Source organism: Conger conger, chromosome 1, assembly GCF_963514075.1.
Source record: "Conger conger chromosome 1, fConCon1.1, whole genome shotgun sequence".
Lineage (NCBI taxonomy): Eukaryota > Metazoa > Chordata > Actinopteri > Anguilliformes > Congridae > Conger > Conger conger.
Window position 1 is genome coordinate 19,527,439 of NC_083760.1, and position 20,118 is coordinate 19,547,556.

The window sequence follows — 20,118 nt, forward strand, 5'->3', positions numbered from 1 at the left end:
TTTTCACTTGCAAATGAATCACCCCACCTCCCTCCTGTTTATTAAAAATTAACTCCGTCACCTGAAAGCCAGTACTTCTCATCACCTGTTGCCAGCCCCTGCCCCAAAGAGATATATTCAGCATCCAGAACCAACCAGTATTTTGCTCAAGTTGCCATAAGGAAATTCATGTGCTGGTTTTTATTTTTTATCCAGATTGTTTTTGTGGTTGTTGGATGAAAGAATAAGCAGCGCGGTTATATTTTGTCACTAATTTCCTCATGTCACAGAAAATTCAAAAATTCACTCTACACCAAACCAAATAATTGTAGTGAGGTCTCCCTGCTACCAGACTGGATTTCAAACAAGAAAAAAGCATGTAAATCAACCTACATGAGCATGGCTGCTCCAGCTTGCCTGACTGAGTGCTCCTCTTGCATGCCCTCTACTGACAGTGGGATAAATGACATGACCCGAGTCCATAGAAAGCACAATACTCAAATTTAGTTATGGATACTGAGAAGTGCCACTCATTTTTAGTTCATTCACCTTTCTAAGGCAGGGCTTGTAAAACATGGTCAGGCGACTCCAGTCTGTTAGTTTGGAGTCAATTTCTGGCATTGTAATGAGCTGCTAATCGAGCCGTAGTCTGAAAAGTAGGCAAGATTACCTACGCTGCTGAAAGTGCAGTGGCCAGGTTACAGAACTCAACATGGATTGCGGGATTGCGTCAATAAGCCAAACCAAAACACACAAAAAAGTTAACACAAAAGCTTTTAATAGCTAATGAAGTATTATTCAAAAAAATATATACACAAATATAAAAGCTGGCATTATCATAATAGATTGAGGAGATTCTATATTTCTACCTTCTGAAAACAAAAACAAACAAAAAAAGAGTTCCAAAGAGTACTAAATTTTAAGGCTTTAACATACTGTGTATGGTAGTCTTATACATCTAATTTCGGGGTGTAATTAGCATCCCAATGCAACCAATAACCCCCAATTGGCACCGAATTGAAGGTGAAGACTGGATGGGGGTTTATTCTGACAACAAAAGCAGTGTGAAACAAACAAGTTGTTACAGAGTGAAACAACCCAAAGTACTGCTATGCATCAGATTAAGGTTAAAACAGCTAAAATTGTACAAAAGTAAAAGTTCTCCATAATAAAAGCCAAGTTACATTAAAACATAATTGTGTTTTCTATGCAAATTATATTCAAAAAGAAGAACAAGAAAGGAGAATAAAAGTTGAGCCATCTGATTGAGTGTTCATTCGTGGTGGAATGCCAGTTCATCCTCAATGCTGTAGTTGAAATGCTTCTTCATGAGCTGTTGCAGCTCTGACAGGACGGAGACGGTAGATTGGGAGCCTGGATTCAGGATCTTCCTGAAGAAGTTACGCCAAACATCATCAGGATTTCTAGAGAGAAGAGAGCCTTATGAGAACAGAATTACCAGCAGACCAGTGTCTGTCAAAAAGATTCAGTGAATAAAACCAAGTTTACATGGATTACGTAATATTTCTCATACCCATATGCCACTTGTAGATCTTCTGCAAGTTCCCATTCAGAGTCTCTGCACACGAGTTGCATACTTCGTTTTTCCAACATTACGTGCACAGTTTCTGCAATCCCGAGAAGGTCAATCTATAAATAACAAACCGCTTAGTTATGTTTCTTGAACTAGGAAGGACCTAATTCTCTGTACTCTCTAAGACCCTAGATTTTAAATGGAATAAAAATGCAATCCTATATCACAAAGCTTTGTGTCAATCAACTCACAAAGGAACTTGATCTACTTATTTTTATCTAAAAGCCCAGAGGAATTGGTTTACACAATCCTTTTCAACAGACAAACAACATAAGGAGTCATATCCTGGGTGTGGCAGACTAGTTTTTTTTCCTCCCAAAGTTCACCATCTTAGATTTCATTCTGTGCAAGCTGGAGGTTTATTCTCCCTCTCTGCAGTCCCTCAGAGCAGAGGAGGAATTTTAAGATCCAACAGCCTAAATGTGCAAACACCACATCTGGAGTGGTTAAGATAACCCTGTCAATTGTCACAGCTTTGTTGATCATGTCATGGCTAGTGAATCTATGTTCAAAATTTGGTGGACACACTTAACCAGTGACCATGAATGACTTTTATTATTTTTTTAAATATACTTTAAGCACCTATTTCACATGGTTTATATAACCATTATTTACACAATCCCTTTAACTTGACTGGAATATGAATAGGTTCAAGTAGCTGAAATTTAGCTGGCAGTCGCATGCAGGGCTTGACAGGAACGGTCAAGGACACTTGAGGAGATGGTTTACCTGGTAAGGACTGGAGGCAGATGACAACACGCCCTGTTGGAGGAACGCTTGGGCTCCAGGGTGGCCCAGGACGGAGGTCACCTCGGGCTGCAGGTCAAGGTCCAGAGAGCAGGAGAAATCTACGGCCCTCAGCACACCCTCCAGCCCTTCACAGCCCGTCCTTCAGAGAGAAACGGACTGGTAAACCAAGGAGGAAATAACGAGGGTAAGCACGAGAAGAGCCAACACTGCAGCCATAGTACCTGTGCCTCAGGAACAAGGTGTTAGGGCGGAGATCCCCATGCACTAGGTGACAGGAGTGCATCTGCCCCACCAGCTCCAACAGCTCAATCACTAGAAGAGCTGCAACACTTTCCTGAAGGGGAGATTTGGCCAAACACTCCTACCAAAGGACAGAGTTATCAGTCAGTATCAGAGCCGTACATGTTAATAACAAAGCAACAAAATGTAAAATTAACGACAAGGAGCAACACATACTATACAACATGCAAGTGGGCGTCTGACGTCAAGGTCTGGGGAAGCAAACCTAGGTCCTCTTTACATTGCAATTTAATAAATGTGTTTTTAGAGCTTTCTAGTAAAATCCTTTTCCTACTACCTTCTATAACAGCATGGACATCTAAATCCACATTGTTTCAGAACCAATAGTTTCCATTGTAGTAAGAAGGCCTCCTGAACCTAAGTATTTTAATGCACTTACTTGCAGTGTACCCTGGTAATGACCCCAGCTGACGGTAACACATCCATCCTCATACAGGAAACACCTGCTTTGATCATTGAAGTACTTGGTAGAATCTGATCCCAGTCGATTCCTCAGTTGGGTATTGATATAGAAATCCCAAGGAATGGGGTGGAGATCAACCTGTGACAGGCAACCAAAATATATACTTGCTTCTTTCTGAATCCAACCACTGGCCAGGCTGTCACACAAGAGAGTGGATGAGGACAAAAGACCACATTCTTTCAGAAACCAGTTGAATACCGTACCTTGATAACTACATTTTCACAGTATTTGGTTTGTCCAAAATGCACCGTGGAGCTTTCACTGCTGATTATCCCAGAAAGAATTACAAAGGCCTCGTCACCTTGAAAGGAGTCAAATGGAAAGGGTTCAGATTTAATGACTACAAAAGAAAGGCTGCATTTAATCCTTTGAGTGCTCATATCCACAGCTCTGCTTCTGTAAGATTTTTAATGATTGGTGGTTTTACCTGCAGACAACACTTCATGCTCAACTACTGTGGGCAAAGGTCCCGACTTGCTGTGGAAGTGTGGAAAGGAACTCAGGTCAATTTTTTCAAGGGCTAGTCTCCTCACATTCTCACTGGTGGGATCCTTTACTTCGGTTTCTGCAAAGAACACACAAAATTGTTTTAGAGGAGGGTTTATAAAAATGAAAAAAACATGTGATAAGAGGCTGCTTTCGTGAAAGGACACCTGGAGTGTTGGGCTCGTTATCTTGAGATGCCTCGGCGTGCCCAAACACCGGCTTGGACAGATTCATAGTCCTCATGGAGGAGGCTCCAGCCAGGGAGGAGGAGGAGACCGAGGACCCGGAGTAGGAACCATCTTCCAGGCTCGCTTCCTGGATGGGGCTGACGCAAAAAGGTCAAATAAATTCAGGCACATAAAAGAGGAACCTGAAGGAGTACTGTGAGGAAACCGGCACTCTTCAACAAAGTCCTACCTGAGCTTCTTCACTCTCAGGGCTCCCTCAAAGCCAGCCTGTGCGCTCGTAAAGGTTGGGACATCTTTCAAGGCGCTGGCCCCAGCTGCACACAGGTCCTCTCCCAGGCCGCTCTCCATGCCGAGGGAGGGCCTGCGGTTCAGGCCCCCGCTGAACGGGGTGGAGGCCAGCTGGGCAGCCCGGGCGAACTCGCACGTGTCGTCTGGGATGTGACACAGGGTGTTGTTACGGTAGCTTCCGATAATAGCGTCCTCGTTTAGAGGCTCGATTCCTTCTAAACAATCCTGGTGAGACCGAAAAAAGAACAAAAATCAGGCGCAGAACCTTCCTCCAACCTGGTCATTTGCCACGATTCTTTGCTTTTAGTCGAGTGTGGAACACTTGATCCAAAAACGGGCCCTTCGAATGAGAATCAATTTTCATAAAACATACACAGCTTCAAAAAATGAATATCCCCCATATGTACATGTATATAAAGTATGTGTGGAATGGATAACCATGTTGGAATGCCCCAGTACGCCGTGTATTGATAAATACATCAAGCAGAATAATGTCAAAAGGAACTTGACATTACATTCCAGAAAACAAATGCCACCACAGGTAGCTTCAAATGTCCAGCCACACGCATACAGTTTACAAAGACAATACACCAAAAAAATAATTACACTTTCAGAGGGTCTTGTAGCAGGTCCATCTCCTTGTGGTTTCAGTATGGCACATAAAGGTTTGCGGGCTGAGGGTTGAGACACAACCATGGGCACCCTGTGAACAGAAACGGATGCAGCTATAAAGAATGGACTCAATACAGTTCAGACCCCACCAAAATCAAGGTTTCTTACTCTTGGGAATATGAACATGTACAGCAAATTTCATGGCAATCCCACCAATGCTTTACGAGATATGTCTACAAATTGAAGGTTTGGCCTGATGACGGCGCTAAAGGGCAGGTCATGGGGTCACCAAAATAAATGAGTGTCTTCCTCTTTGGAATATAAATGTGTCCTGCAAATTTCATGGAAATCTGGCCATCTAGATTTCTAGGAATGTCCTTTGCGGATGGGTGGACAGACATTATTACATAACTCCCTGGCCAAGGAAATTATTTTGATTGGAATGGGTAACATTCCAAAATCTTGCAAAATCTTTACTTACTCTTCCTGCGGTTGTTCACACATGGCACTTTCATCAAACACGGCGAAAGGCATGGCCTTTGACTGCGCTTCATTCGTCTGAATCGTTTCCAGCTTGGGGACTGAGTCACCTGGCAAATTCACATGAAACATTAACAGCCAATACAGGAAGCTATTATGGAACAAAATGTCCACAAGTATAGGAGCTCTAACATTAAATATAATTTTGAAAATAAATGGGTAATGTAAACACAGAATGAAATGAGTTCTTGAACTGAAGTTCTTGAACACGACAAAGTAAACACTACTGCTATCAACAGCATCCAACTTTATCCAACGAGCACATACCTGAGTCAGTATTCCTATACACTTTCAAAGGGCAAATTCTGCTGAAAAGGAGAGGAAATGGTCTGACGTTACAAAACAGTACTAAAAACAATTTTCATTCATTTTGTTAAGAGTAGAGCTGCTTGTCTTTTTAGCATAGATACATTTTTAACAATGAGTTTAATTTATATTGCACACCCAATATCAAATCAAAATGTAGTTATATACACTTACATAAATACAAATATAATGTTACCCAAATCTTACTATGCACATTGTAAAAGCCAATGGCAGGTGAACAAGGTGACTTTTATTTTCTTTGCGGTCAATGGAATAGCTTTATTTCTTCAGAAATGCATAAATGGAAAAGCTGCTCAATGTCTTACCCTGAAGAACTGGCATTGGATTCATCAAACACTTTGAACCCAGCAACGGACCCCTGTGACATGGATGAAGAGGGTCCAGGCAGAGAGTGCTCCACATGCTGAACTGCCTGACTCTCCACCACACAACGTTGTGCCTGTGGGGGAAAACACCCAATAGCTCAGACCTCAAGGCAGATCCTTCACTTCTGAAAGACCTGCTCCTGCCAGTCACAGAAAATGCACTGAAACTACTGCCTCACCTGATGACCAGCATCCGTCTCATGACTCTTCTCCAGAAGCAATCGTTGCCTCTCCTCAATCCGTCTCCGCAGGTCGTCTTTAACCCTTCTCAAATTGGCCTCCTTATCTAATGACAGGAATTGAAAGTAAATACGATCCACCTTGCTAGGTTTTCATGCTTGGAAATGTGCTTCAGACTACTTTTGATTGGACCTTGCTACTTTAATATAGAAACTGCACTCAGAAACCATTGAGCTTGATAGAATTTTATTCAAACAATTTAGGCACACTCACAATGGACAACCCAGTGGAATTTCTAATTAAGGTTTTTGTTCAGGACACATCGGGCCTTCCATGCATAACACAGTTGCTGTTCCACCTAACTTCACCTTTGCAACCAGAGGGCTTATGTAATAGTGTGAATTTGCATTATCAATATGAACCTTATCTCTCTATCCCTCAAAACATTGGCTATACTAAAAAGGCGTTGTGTCACCAGGGTTCATCAAAGATTATAAAACATTTTAGACATACTCCTTTTCAGAGGGTATTTTTTCTCCAGCGCTTATTTGCCTTTCAAAGTACAGAATTTGCTTGAGGGCCTGAGCTGCTACCTTCAAGGTCCTGGGCCAACTTTTTCCGGTAGCGTTCTGTACGCAGTTCCTCGAAGCAGAACTCGGTGGCGCCACTGAGCAGCAGCTCCTTGCAGTACATGCTCTGCTCCCGCGTCGGGCCCGGCACCTGCTGCTGCTCCTGCAGACGCTCCAGGGGATTCTCCTCCTTGGACGGCTTGCGAGCAGACAACACCCTGTTCACCGCTGGGTTGATCTTACACGGGGTGCTGCAAAGGCCAAGCGCAAGTAATAACCATGAGCGTTTGGTTTGCAACTGTCTTTTTCAGCGCTAATGGGTAATAACCATGCATTGGGGATTTCACTGTATTTATTGAGTGCTATTGAAACATGCATGTTCTAATTATGAAATCAAAAGGTGCCTGTACACATGTTGAACTGACCGTGGCCTAGAGCCATAACAAGCAAAAGCATTTTTTTTTTTTTTTTTTATTCTGAACATTTATTCTCAACCTGGTATGAAAATTCTGTATTTATAAATCAGTGGTTATATAATAAGGTCCCATATTGTACACCGTTGCAGTTTTATTTTAGGTACTGATATCCATAACAAGACGTTTATGTGCTCTAATGAACTGAACGCAGTCTGTGCAGAGCGCTTGGATTTCTTCCTGCAAGGGGACCGTGCTGAGCCAAATGAGTGCATCATTGTCATAACTTCACGGAACACCAAACGGCTTGTCTGAATTCACATTTTCTTCATACGGATTGTGTGGATTTATTTGGGGACTGTGCATTTTGATACTTTCAGTGTTTTTATGGATCGTTCTTAATACACGTCACAAATCATGTGACCTTGACTCATCTGCTATACTGGAGGACAACCTGTCCATACAACTGAATTAACTGAAACATCCACTAAAAACTCTCTCAGGTCAACTACAAAGCATAAAAATAGAGCGATAAAACTAATTCATGATAGTTCATTTCTGTGCAGCCAATTCAAGCTGATTGGGAGAGAGACAAGTCATGTTTTTGTTTGCCAGAGTATTCCCACCAGGGAGAAGAAAAGTATCAACAGGAAGAAAAGAAAGGTGGATTTACGCCTGAAAGTAGGAAGGTTCTTACACCAGAAAAATTTTTGTGTATACAAGTTTGTTCGGTTTATTGTCATTGAGAAGTTTACTTTTAATGCGTTCTATCATGCAACTTCCTCATATTCAAGCTATCATGAGCCAGTGACCTGAAAAATCCCAAGGACCAGTTTTACAAAGTGTAAAGTCCAGATTAGCGAGCTATGAGGTACCTGACAACACAATCACAATGAAATATTATATCAATAAATTAAACCTACTTGATCACAGAGTTGTAAAATGCCATGGTGTTACTGAAAAATGATGCTGTGTGCAGAAAATAAATTATATTTTGCTGTTAGTGACTGTGTAATTACACCTGCTGTGTGTAGCTGTTGGCTATTTAGGACTCATTAATTAAGTTGTAGCTTATTTCCACGTTGTCACTGCTTTTATGTTAGTAATGCATAAATTGGTATTGGTAGGAATCAGACAAGACTACATTTGAACTGAAGTAGCCTACCCGCAGAGGGTTGCTGCAGCAGTGAAGTTCCTCCCTGAGATCTTTTTTTTTTTTTTTTTTCCTCTTGTTACAGGTCAACCATCCAACCTTTATACGAAAAATTATATTGACTGGGCACCATAATAGTAATTTTCAATGGATGCCATCTAAGTCTAGTCTGAGCCCTATGTTTGGCAACAAAAATGAACGGGTTGCTACCGGTTGCTACGGCTGCTTGTCTTCCAACACGGCCCAGAATCTCGTTGTCAAGGAAACTGCCATGTGATTAAGACCGATCCATAGCACCGTCAAAACGTGCAAGCCTTTACCTCTGGAAATGCATTGTCTGAATAACTAAGAGAGAGAGCACTGGCTCCAACAGTGATGGCATCAGGAGACTTGTGACATCCGGAAGGACCACTCACACAGCTGGAGGCTGATCAGACTCCTCCACAAATGGCTCGAAGTTGGGCTTACTGGGAGGGACCACCATAGTGTGACCAAACCTATTCTTCTTGGGCATCTAGCATCACGGACAATGAAAGGCAATAATGTAATATAAGCAACCATGAAACAGTTCAAATTCTCAGACTTCAAATGTTGCTTCATCGGTAACAATGACAGTGAGAATATGGCTAACCCTCAGGATGTACAAAGAAAAAGAAAGCTTCATACCCGAACATTAGTCCATTTTTCAGGCATGAGGTCATTCTCCTTGGACCTTGCCACAGGTGGTGCCAGCCATTGTTCTGGTCTGGGATCAGAAGACTGTGCAACAGGAGCCCGGTTTTCGTCAAACACCATGGTCTGACTGTTCTGAGCGTGGTGAGAGGCAGCAGGCAGGTTTAAACTCAGCCCATGCGCATGATCTGCCCACAAACACAAAAGCGGGAAAGTGATGTTTGACAAAGTGGGAAATTGTTTCAAAATGACATTGCCTCTGGGATGGCCGATATGAAAATGATACCATGAGCAGATACGTACGGCTGACTGAAACCCCAGTCCTGTTGATGGGGACAATCGCCTTCTTCTTGCCCCTGTGTTTCAGGTCCACCAGTGATGATCTCTGAGGCGGTGCTGGCTCAGGGCTGTCCTCCTGCCCTCCACTTGCCATGTTCAACACCACCTGCCGGGACACACGTGCCTGGAAAGCCCTGTTGAGGAGCAGATCGCCGATTAAACAAGATGGCGGTGTCAAACACAAGCAGCTGATCTCAGAAGAAAAATAAAGGAAGTCAATACTTGTGATACTGCTGCAGCTTATCACCAGGTTCAGCACCGCACTTTATTCCCTCCATATATACGGTATCAGCCTTCTTGAAGTTTCCACGCTTTTCATACTCTTCAGACCAGGCGATGTAAAAAGCAGCCTGCACAACTCCAATCCCCTGCCCATTCATATATGTATAAAAATCCATGGGTTCTGTGCTGTTCTCTGCCTGAAAATGAAAATATTAAAGCGATTGTCTGAAAGGATGCAAGCACAAAACTCCACACTCAGAATTCAAAAGATGAAACAGCAGCACTGACAAAATGAGTCTTGCGACAGGACTTACAAATTTAATCCAGAGGCTGACATAGCGAATATCATTATGATATTTCTTTTCTTCAGCAAATAACATAACCGCTCTCTCTAAAAGCACAGACAGGTTACTCTCCTTTCCTCCCTGGGGGTAGGTCTGTTGTGTCCACCTTATGTACCTAAAAAACAGGAACAACGTTATGTCCAAAAAATCACGGAAAATTATTATGAATAAGAAGCCACAAAGACATTAACAAAACTGTTGTTTTTTTAAGGAAAATGCGGCTGTTACTTTTGTAGGATGCTAGTTATAATTGATGGGGTTTAACTCACCTATCCCAAACATCAAGTGGATCATCGCCATTGTAAATCCGAAGCTCTGATTCAAAAGCCCTTTGGAGAAAGAAGCATTCTGATTATTAAAAAAAAAAAAAAAAGAGGTAGATAGTGTAACGAATATGGCCGTGAACTGAGCAAGACACGTACTGCTGAGTTTGCTGAATAGCAGTGTAGTTCGTTCCCTCCTGCTGCTGGCTGAGTGCTTGATGCAAGGCTGAAATCGCCCGACCCTGCCTCAGTGGCTGAATGTTCTCTTTGCTCAGTTCCCATTCAGCCTCTCCTTCTGCCATAATGTAACCACTGTTCGAACACAACTGTGAACGCGCTAGTAACGGAAACAGAAAACAAAAGAATCAAGTAACGTTAGTTAACCGCTTGTCAGTAGCGTTAAGTTAGCTAACTAGCTAAATGTCATTGAGAATTTAGTTAGCCAGCCAGATTATTCATCTAAAGTTAGTTAAGCTTTAATATTACAAGTCAATGAGCCGGCTAAACCTACTGGCTACATCGACTAACCTGACCACGTAATAGGACCGTATCACATTGTTGTTAGTTAGTTAGTTGGGTAATATGCTAACTAGCTAATAGCTATGTGGTTATTGAAGCAACAAAGCCTAATGTTAACGTTACATGTTATGCTAACGTTAGCTAACAAAAATGCCTTAGACTTAATGAAAATGTCAAGGTAACATCAAACTAAATTGAATACTATCAAATCTACTTACATAATACGTAAAAAGCAACTTCAAAACACTTAAACCGCTCAGCCTCTCAAACAACACGTTCCATTTGATGACTACTCTCGTCTAGAATCATTTTGAATCAAACCGCCAGAAAGGCAAAGCTGATTGGATGGTCACACCCAATTCATCACGACGGTTTTATGTTAAACCAATAGCAGAAGTACATTTTTACTTTGAAAATCAAAAAAACACAATATACTTAAAATAAAACATGTTCGTATGTTTATGTGTTTGCTTTGCACTAAAATGTTAATATAATTTTTTAAAATACTATTTCCTAGCTGAGCACGACGGGAAATGTAGTTACATATGCTTAAGTGATACTTGGTGAAATGTCATTTTTGCACTCTTCATCCGTATAATAGTATATATATGCATTTATAAACCATTTCATAAAACACTTATTCGATAGTATATCGTCCCATTTGAACAAGAAAAATATTTGTTCTATTATAGCGTATTATACTTATTTAGGTTGTGACATCAAAACTACGTCTACCGGGAACGTCAAAACACAGTCGTTACTTCCTGTATTTAGGGTTCTTTTTTTCTTGCCTGTCTTACAGCGATCTGTTCATCATGCTAAGACTTATTAGCTAAATGACATTGTATCTTATTGTGCAGAGCCTACTTCATCGACTCGTCCTATAACACCTTACCGGAATGAAATGAATTATATTTCGGCGATTGCTCGCTATGATTTCATTATTTACAACTCGCATTAGACTATGGAAAATCAATAGTTTTAACTTGCTTGGTGAGCTCAGTGGATAGCTGGGTGTGTGCAGGTCGCAAGAAATACACTGTTCTAAATGACAGTTTAGCCAAGGCATGATCTCTTCATGGCTTCATAACCAAAAGTGAATAGCTTGCTCACAACTTCAGTTTAACTAATTTACTTTGACGGTTTACATCTCAACAACATGGACAACCGATGCTTCAGCTGTGCTTCCAAGTTCACCCTCTTCAAAAAGGAGGTTTGCGTTTTCACTATCCTCTGTTTTTTATGTGTTTATCACACGATGTAGCTCGCTGTAAGTTTCCATCAATAAATCAAATGCTTTAACGTTGCTGGGCAACCTACCTAGCTAGCGAGCTCGTCGTATGGTGGGCGTAGCTATTTGAAGAAGTATACTTCTCTACCCAAATAATCATGCACACAGTTGGTGTTGTCAAAGGCTATGGATATTATGGATATTAACATAAGACAATAGGGATGTTACACGATAGTTCATATCGTTTTATTCTAATAAATACTGTGGAACTTTTTTTCTTCTAGTTAGGGTGCAAGAACTGTGGACGTTCCTTCTGCTCTGGGTGTCTTAATTTCAGTGCTTTGGTGCCACGCTGTGGAAACACCCAACAGAAGGTCTGCAAGCAATGCCATGGCAATCTCACAAGGTTGGGTCTGACTTAGTCCACATTTCATTCTAAAAACATGAACATTGTTTTGACAAGTGAACCTTGTGCGAAAGTATATTATTATGTAGGATTGTAGATTTTATATGTACTGTCCTGTTTTTTTTTTCTTCAGTGGAGGCAATACGAACAATTCTGCCAAATGGTCCCCTCCTGAAAACTACAAGAAGTGAGTGAGAGACTGCACAGCATCTGGAAAATGTAGATTACTGATTTAACTGTTAATTGGAAGTGATGACACATTTCACAGCCCATTGTTTTCCCAGGAGAGTTGCTGCTCTGGAAGCAAAGCAGGGACAGCAAGGGGCACCCCTTAGACCTGGGGCCAGCAAGAGTAGTACCTCAGGCCTCCCAGTGACCAGAGGGTTGAGCAAAGAAGACCAGGCCATCGCTGATAGGCTGCAGAAGCTGAAGGAGGATACTAAACCAAGTGAGAGAATTCCAAGTGAGAGAATTTGCTTGCCTTTTTGAATTTGCTAGCTACCATTTCATTTCATTGACTTGGTAGCCCTCTATCAAATCCTCTCATTGTTTCCAATTTTCTACAGTGCTCATGTGAGCTTCTTTTCCCTTGCACAGAGACCATACCATCAGAGAAAGAAATTGAGTCACGTTTGGCTGCCCTGAAGGCACCAACAAAGGCTGTGCCCTCTTCCCAAGAAATGGAGGACCGTCTTGCTGCCCTACAAGGCAGACCGAAGCCATCACAGGCCCCGCCATCTGTGAGTGCCAGTACCAGAAGAGAGTTCCATGCCTGCAAACTCTCTTGACGTCTCTGAATGTTGACTTTTAGCTTATGAGCAGTGGATCTAAGGTTGCCACCTTAATGGCATAGAGTACCTCAATAATCTGGTATTACATTGGGTTTATTTTACTGGATGCTTTGCAGTTCCATCAGCCTCCTGATTCCCGTACTCAGACGGAGCAAGCCAGTGATCTGTTAAAACAGCTCTCTGAGGAAGTTTCCATTGACAACGAGCAACGACCAGACTCAGAAGGTATTTCCCCATACATACCTCTTGCTATGGCTACAGAATGATGCACAGAGGTACAACGTAACTTTGCAGCCAGCCATTTGCCTGCATTGTGAAACAACCAATATAAGTATTTGCATTTGACTCGTCTTGGTCAATTAAACTAATGTGTCACACAGAAACTCTTTTTGCTAAAAAGGGAATATGCCGTTTTAACGCATCAATTTCGAGAGTGCCATGGTCCCCATCCTTAATGAATACGATGTTCTACCCAGTTTATTTCAATAATAATTTGTCTGCTGCACTGGTTTAAAATAAACAAGTACTCTGTTCACAAGGCTTCGATTGAATTCAGTTGAAATCTATTTTATTTGTATAGCTCTTTTTACAGAGACACTGTCACAAAGCCACTTTACAGTAGAAATGCAAATACCACGGATAGGTCCAGGTGTACCCATCGAAGGTTTAAAAATCACTTGCTTTACTGCTTCTTCTTTATCTGGGTACTGTCTAGATCTTGTAATGCAATTGCGTTCTTCTATATGTCCCTGCTGCATGCCATCACTCTCAAAACAGATGTGTTACAGTAAAAACAACAGATGTTATTTCACAACACACCTCCATGTCAAGTTAAGGACAACACATTTTGTGTTACTTTCAACACAGTCCGTATTTACGTTGCTTATAACACCAAAATGTGTGACTTTGACACAGAATGTGGATGGAAGTAGTAACGCGAAAAGCGTGCTGTATATTAACACTTCCTTTTTGAGTGCGATGCCAGAAAGCTCTGTTCCTTCCCCCAGGTGTGGATGGCCCCATGAATGACCTGAACAAGATGGCGGCGGGTCCGTTTGAGGAGAACCTGGATGACCCGCAGCAGGCTGCCAAGCAGCTGGAGGCAGAGAAGAGCCGTCTGCTGGCTGAGGCCATGGAGGAGCTGAAGCAGGATCGCTTCGGTCAGGAGCACGCGCTCCAGATGGCCAAGAGGCTGGCTCTACTCAAGGGGCAGGACCCTGAGAAGGGTATTTCACTTCCTGCTTCTCTGTGATAAAATCCCCAGAGTCCCCCCCTCCTACCCACTACCCAATAGCCAGGAGCTTATCATAGAAGTACACTTGCATGTAAACCAATTCCAAGCTGTCTGTAACAACTAAAACGCTCAGTCTACTTCAGTAGTAGTTGAAATATTTTCTATGTATTATGAATATCACCCCCTGCCTCCCATCCCTGTTAATTGTGAAAAATTACTTTCTATAATATGAATGCAGGAAGAAGTCGGGATATTATTCCATTGATGATTTTCCCTCTATGTAACTATGTAACTATTTGCTTAGCAGGTGTGCCTATCCAAGGTCATTAACAATGCTTGCATTAAGGGTTTGAACCCAACACTCTCAGGTCCAGAGTCCAGTGCTTTAACCATATTAACACATGCTTTCCCGTACAGCACTTTGATTTATGACAGCAATTTCATAAATACATTAAATGTTCCATCTCAGAATCTAAATGGGAGATTGGGTGGATGAAAGCATCTCCTCCCTGTTTTTCAGTCACTATGCAGGATGTTCAGTGTCCAGACAGTGACGAGGAGTCTGAGGAGGAGGCCATGAAGAGGCTACTGAAACGGGTGTGGAACCAGAGGAAGCACTGCTTCAAACAATGTCTTCTTTTGTTAATGGAAGGGGGATTCCCTTCTTTCACAGAAGTGCACTGCCACTATAAGCTCACAGCTTGATGATGAATCGCAGAAAACTAAAAATTGGAGGAATGCATACTCCGTCACTCTTAATAGTTTTTACAACAGCCCTAAAATATATATATTTTTGTTTAATTCATTGCATATTTTGAAGAACTTTTTCTTCCAATTTGGCAAGCTGCAGTAGTGTTGGAGGACTGCTCTTCATATGCAGCTGGTATTGCAGCAGTCAGTGAGCAGGCTCCCAGTTGACTGTAGGAGTCAAACTTGTGCAGTGAGGCAGAGAGAATCCCCGATCTCTCTCTCTTTCGCTCTCTCTTCCCCCCCCACCTCCCTCCCTCCCTAGTCCTCTGCCTCTTCCTCTTCCTCTAGGTGATACTATGACCAATTGATTACTGTCACACAGACCTGCAGGCAATAGTCAGCACTGGCACAGTCAGCATTCTGTTCTAGACCACACTAAAAGAAAATTGCTTTAGCAAGAAGAGCTGGGTAGCTCTTCTTGCTAAAGCAATTGTTTAAATCTAAAATTATATTTTGCCAAGTTTCATTAAATTCTATCAATACAGTTTTTATTTATTGTGCAGACAGAGCTACAAACATACACATAGGCAAACACACAGGGACGATCATATAACTTCTGTTCCCCCTTCAGGTCGTAGTGATAAATGCTCGCAATATTTGAAGTATATATAATATAATGGTAACCACTAGATGATGCTATTTTGTCATGTTTCTTATTGATGCCGTAGTTTAGACTAGCATGTCATAGGTAAAACGGCAGAGATGTCATCTGCCATATGGTGGTTAGATAAAATAAGATGTGAATGTGTGCTGCTGTCCTTCCTCCCAGCTGTCTGAAGAAGCAGCTTTGGATGAGGCCTCTGGATACAATATCCTACCAGAACACAGTGGTCCACAGAACACGGAAAAGTCTGCTTCAGGCAAGATGAAGGTAAAACATGTGGCTGTCTTTGTGATACATTTTTAGGAGGCAGGGGTGCAAAGAATGTTCCATCTAAAAATACTGGAGGATACCATCATATTGTATGGCATGCACACCTATGAGATTCTTCAAACCTGTAGTGTTGTTATAGAACCAGTTAATCAGAGCGATGACACAGTACTAAGGCTGCATATATCTAATCACGGTTTTTAAGAGTAGTAAGAATAATCACCACCATGGGCTGTATAGGTGACATGAGAGCCCATTTGAAATGCTTCCAGAAAAAAAAAAACACTGCTTCCATGTGATTGAAAAAACAAATCACATAATCACATTGAAGCTGTACGGCCTTGCTTCTGATTGGCTTATCAACACCCAATGGATATCAGTGACGGTTCTTTCGCACTGCATCAGGTATGATGGGGGAAAAAAGATTAAAGATCACCAATACGTGCCGCATAGCAGCAGTCATTCTTCTTAAGCTTAGCCTTACATATAACTCCTGTTCAGTCTTCCAGGGCGAGTAAGACACCTGCAGCTCCGGCCGCAGTTGCCCGGGTTCAGGACTCTGACAGCGGGGACTCTGACTCTGACGAGCTGCCCTGGTGCTGCATCTGTAACCAAGACGCCACCCTCCGCTGCCACACCTGCGACAGCGACCTCTACTGCCAGCGCTGCTTCAGGTATCCAACTTTCTGCTCAAAATTGGACTTGACCAAAAACATGGCTTGAGGCAGAAAGTTGTCTCTCTTAAGACAATGGCATTGTCCCCTTGGGCCTAGATAGGTTTAAGTCTTTTAAAGTTCACAGTTTTCATCAGATCAGATCCCTAAATTGTGCTGTTGGCTGCTTTCTGTAACAAGCCAAGTAAGTACCATGGTTCAGAACATAATGGTAGATACAACAGAACTTCAACAATGATAGCTTTAAAGTGCATAAAAACAAAGACTGTTTTCAGTAGTAAATCAGAGAATGTTATCACCTGAGGTGCGCCTGTTGTCTCTTTATTTTCCGTTAGAGAAGGCCACGATAAGTTTGACAGAAAGGAGCACCGCACAGCCAGCTACCAGGCACCACGGAAACCAAAGAAGAAGACCTGAATTATGTCCGTGGCTGACATTGGGCTCAGCAGGTCGCATTTGAGGGATGGACCTCAAGAAGGCCGCACTGTACTGCCTCTGAAATGTTGCAGTGTCTCTGCAGTGCTGTACATCAGACCCAGACAGCCTATCTGCAGTAGGCAGAGGGAGAGACTCTTATAGCATCATTAATCTACTACAATATACGCTCTAGAGCAGGGGGTTCCCAACCCTGTTCCTGGAGATCTTCCATCCTGAACGTTTTCATTTCAACCTAATTTGGTACACCTGATTATATGAATTAGCAGCACATGGAGATCTCTAGCTGTTGAAGAATGTGTGCTTTGTGAGGGTTGGAGTGAAAGCTAAAGGGCGGTAGATCTGCAGGAACAAGGGCAGTAGTGTCAGAGTTTGCAGTCGCTATAGGTGGTTGCTATATCTTTGCAGGCTCAGATACCCATAGTGTACTGTACAGTATATTGGCGTGATGATGAATATAAGGTTTAAATGGCAATAGCAGTTGGGTCTATGGTTGAATTGCAGCATTAACTAACTGTGTTCTTAGCAAGTATCATAATCCTAATTCTGTAATCTTAACTCAATGTAGAGTTTCTGCAATTAAGGCGCACACAATGTATGACATAACAAATTTGTCGCATGTGGAGAGATAAATTAAAGATGTTGATGAGGTTTTGAGTTAATGTTTTTTTTAAGAATAAAATTATTATAAAAACTCTTATAGCATCATTAATCTAGTACAATATACAATAATAGATCTCCAGGAACAAAATTATTGCATGTGGAGAGATAAATTAAAGATGTTGATGAGGTTTTGAGTTAATATTTTAAAAACTCCTTTTTCTCATGCTTTTATAGCAATGATTTAGTTTGCATTACTCATTCTACAGTGCATTACTCATTCTACAGTGCATTTCTGACATGAGCACCTGCTTGTTGGAGATATGGAAGGCGATTTAAATGGATTAGAAATGTTAGCGGACATTTTGTGGCTTTTGTAATCTCTCCCCCAAGCAGGCTCTTGCAGTGTACCTGCCAGATGTGCATGGGCCATTCTGCAGAAGTTGTGCAAATTTCAGTCCCTCTCTGATAAAAGTAATAAATCATCTTTCAATGCTCTCCCCATTATCAACCCTTAAACAGCTGCATTAAAAAATACCTAAATGATTTTTGCCAATTCTTTGACTTGTTTCATTCAGTAAAGCATAAAAGTTGAAATAATGAAATCTAATTTAAAAAAATCAATTGAAATCTATTCTACTCAAAATTTGACTTAAAAATTAATCTCTCTTAAGGCAATACTGTTGTGCCCTTGGGTGTGGATAGTTTTTAGTCTGAGACAAAAGTATCATGTTTTTAAAGTTGTGCTGTTGGTAGTGAATTTCTTTAAAGTGAAGTCGGTTTAGAAGAAGATGATATACTTTATTGAAAAAATCTGTCGAAAATATGTCACCAATTTTTACGTCAGCACCGTTCTTTAGAACCCATATAGTTGTCCAACGAACGAAACCTTTTAATGGGATGAGCTAGCTCTGCTCATGAAAGAAGTTTATTTTTCTGTGACTCTTCTTTCTTAGTTTTTTTAGTTTGAGTTTTTCAGGGAATGCATTTATTTTCCATATTAAAATAATGTAAAGGTAAAATATACAGCTCACTGTTATATAAAGTGATTAAAGAGAGGAGGGGATATTCCTGTCAAATATAAGAATATCTGGCAGTTTTCCTTACTCCCCTTTCTTTGTTAACATAATCATCTACATATATTCAGCTACAGTAGAACTCCTATGTCATCTCACTTCAGCAGTAGTGGCTATGCACATACATACAACTTTATTACCAAGAGAAAATGGTCATGTTCACATTTTATATAGGAAGTCAGGGTTCAAAATTGAGGATGAATGCACCTCTAATGAGAAAAACAATTGGCCATTGTGTGTAATGCAAATATTATTGATTTCCTGGATGAGAGTGGACTGCTACCATTAAGATACCATCTTGCAATTAATTGTTCCATATCTTGATTGATTGACAAGATTAAATCAGGCAAAGGGAGAACCATGAATAATTTAGCAACATTGCGAATAACATATATTGACTTAATCGCCGCCATTGTGGATGGATATTGAAAATGAAGTTGAGAGAAGCTGAAACAAAATGGGCCTCCTGGCTAAATTGTCATTACTGCAAGTGTAAGCAAGTTCAGCACCATTACTGTACATTTCTCCCACTGGCTGCTCTGCAAAGAGATACCTAATGAAACATTAGGAAGATAACCCCCCAGGAGATAAAGTCCATTAAAAACTGCTCCTGATTGATATTGTCTGTGTGTGTTTCCCTGCAAATATCTAACCGGCATCATACCACACACAGAAACCAAGAGGAAGAGAGTAGGGTGGACCGCAAGTTTGAATTTGCTTTTAATGCCCCACAAATATCCAGTCTCAGCGTTATCCCGGCATGTACTTGTTATTAGTCGAGCATCATTAGCGTTGCAGTTATTTCTCCCAGAGAAAAATTGTGAATTGCTTGGCGTGCGCATCCCAGAGTCTGTTCCATGTGACTTATTTAATATGACTGCTGCTGCTGCTTGTATTGACTGCAGTTCAGGCCCTGCTTTCCTGTGTTTCTCCCCACATCACAGTTAAGCCTGAGTGCGATTGGGCGGATGTTCCCTCCTGGGCCTTTAAAGCTTTGATGTGTGGAATTACTGTGCAGTTCATTAGTCGAGCCTCAGCATTGCTCAGACAGCGGGATTAGCGCTGCTAAAGGGATTCTATAAACACCCCCTGTGGCGAGGCACTAAGTCTCAGCTCATAGATTTGGGGAATAAAAAGCCCTCCTTTGGACTTCTGTGGCAGGAAGTCCATGGAGGTAAGAAATAGGAGCAGTCAGTTATAGATGTAGTGATACGCTCCGGTGGACTTTGCACTGCATTCATTTGAGTTCTCTAAACCAACCCTCCAGGACAAAAGCAATGTTTGAACAAATTTTACATTTGTGATGATGTATGGTACTTCATAAATAGAACACTGAAGAAAATAGTGAAACCCAATTAATACTGTTGAGAAAATTATCATGAAAGTCATGAAAGTCGTGAAAAAGGAGAAATGTTTTTCCCTATTCCGTAGAAAGAGCGTGGGAATTCAGGGGGTCAAGCTGTGTACAGCATGGGCTCTGTAAT

The 20,118-nt window shown here is 41.5% G+C and overlaps 2 protein-coding genes across 2 annotated transcripts; one reads left to right on the plus strand and one right to left on the minus strand.

The window, feature by feature from the left end:
• Positions 1 to 811: 811 nt before the first annotated feature.
• bub1bb (BUB1 mitotic checkpoint serine/threonine kinase Bb) lies at positions 812 to 10,906 on the minus strand. The gene is made up of 23 exons (XM_061216953.1): positions 10,785 to 10,906; positions 10,207 to 10,384; positions 10,054 to 10,113; positions 9,755 to 9,899; positions 9,441 to 9,637; positions 9,183 to 9,352; positions 8,874 to 9,067; positions 8,624 to 8,721; positions 6,666 to 6,892; positions 6,072 to 6,178; positions 5,833 to 5,966; positions 5,468 to 5,508; positions 5,142 to 5,250; positions 4,655 to 4,751; positions 3,990 to 4,273; positions 3,740 to 3,897; positions 3,514 to 3,651; positions 3,290 to 3,387; positions 3,003 to 3,164; positions 2,545 to 2,684; positions 2,303 to 2,462; positions 1,514 to 1,629; positions 812 to 1,403 (listed from the first exon to the last, which is right to left on the minus strand). Exons 2-23 carry the CDS (start codon positions 10,347 to 10,349, stop codon positions 1,253 to 1,255), a joined length of 3,129 nt encoding a protein of 1,042 aa, XP_061072937.1. The 5' UTR covers positions 10,350 to 10,384; positions 10,785 to 10,906; the 3' UTR covers positions 812 to 1,252.
• Positions 10,907 to 11,367: 461 nt separating this feature from the next.
• Positions 11,368 to 17,503, plus strand: zfyve19 (zinc finger, FYVE domain containing 19). Its single transcript, XM_061248728.1, has 11 exons — positions 11,368 to 11,779; positions 12,082 to 12,203; positions 12,337 to 12,390; positions 12,488 to 12,666; positions 12,801 to 12,943; positions 13,111 to 13,219; positions 14,002 to 14,220; positions 14,749 to 14,825; positions 15,748 to 15,849; positions 16,351 to 16,523; positions 16,859 to 17,503. The coding sequence occupies exons 1-11, from the start codon at positions 11,726 to 11,728 to the stop codon at positions 16,938 to 16,940; spliced, it is 1,314 nt and encodes a 437-aa protein (XP_061104712.1). The 5' UTR covers positions 11,368 to 11,725; the 3' UTR covers positions 16,941 to 17,503.
• Positions 17,504 to 20,118: the final 2,615 nt, after the last annotated feature.

Coding starts and splice junctions, on each gene's coding strand:
- zfyve19 (XM_061248728.1), top strand. CDS start 11,726: ATGGACAACCGATGCTTCAGCTGTGCTTCCAAGTTCACCCTCTTCAAA. Junction 12,204..12,336: donor TGCCATGGCAATCTCACAAG/GTTGGGTCTGAC, acceptor TTTTTTCTTCAG/TGGAGGCAATACGAACAATT. Junction 14,221..14,748: donor GGGGCAGGACCCTGAGAAGG/GTATTTCACTTC, acceptor CCTGTTTTTCAG/TCACTATGCAGGATGTTCAG.
- bub1bb (XM_061216953.1), bottom strand. CDS start 10,349: ATGGCAGAAGGAGAGGCTGAATGGGAACTGAGCAAAGAGAACATTCAG. Junction 9,353..9,440: donor AAGCTGCAGCAGTATCACAA/GTATTGACTTCC, acceptor GCTCCTCAACAG/GGCTTTCCAGGCACGTGTGT. Junction 2,463..2,544: donor ACCTTGTTCCTGAGGCACAG/GTACTATGGCTG, acceptor TTCTCTCTGAAG/GACGGGCTGTGAAGGGCTGG.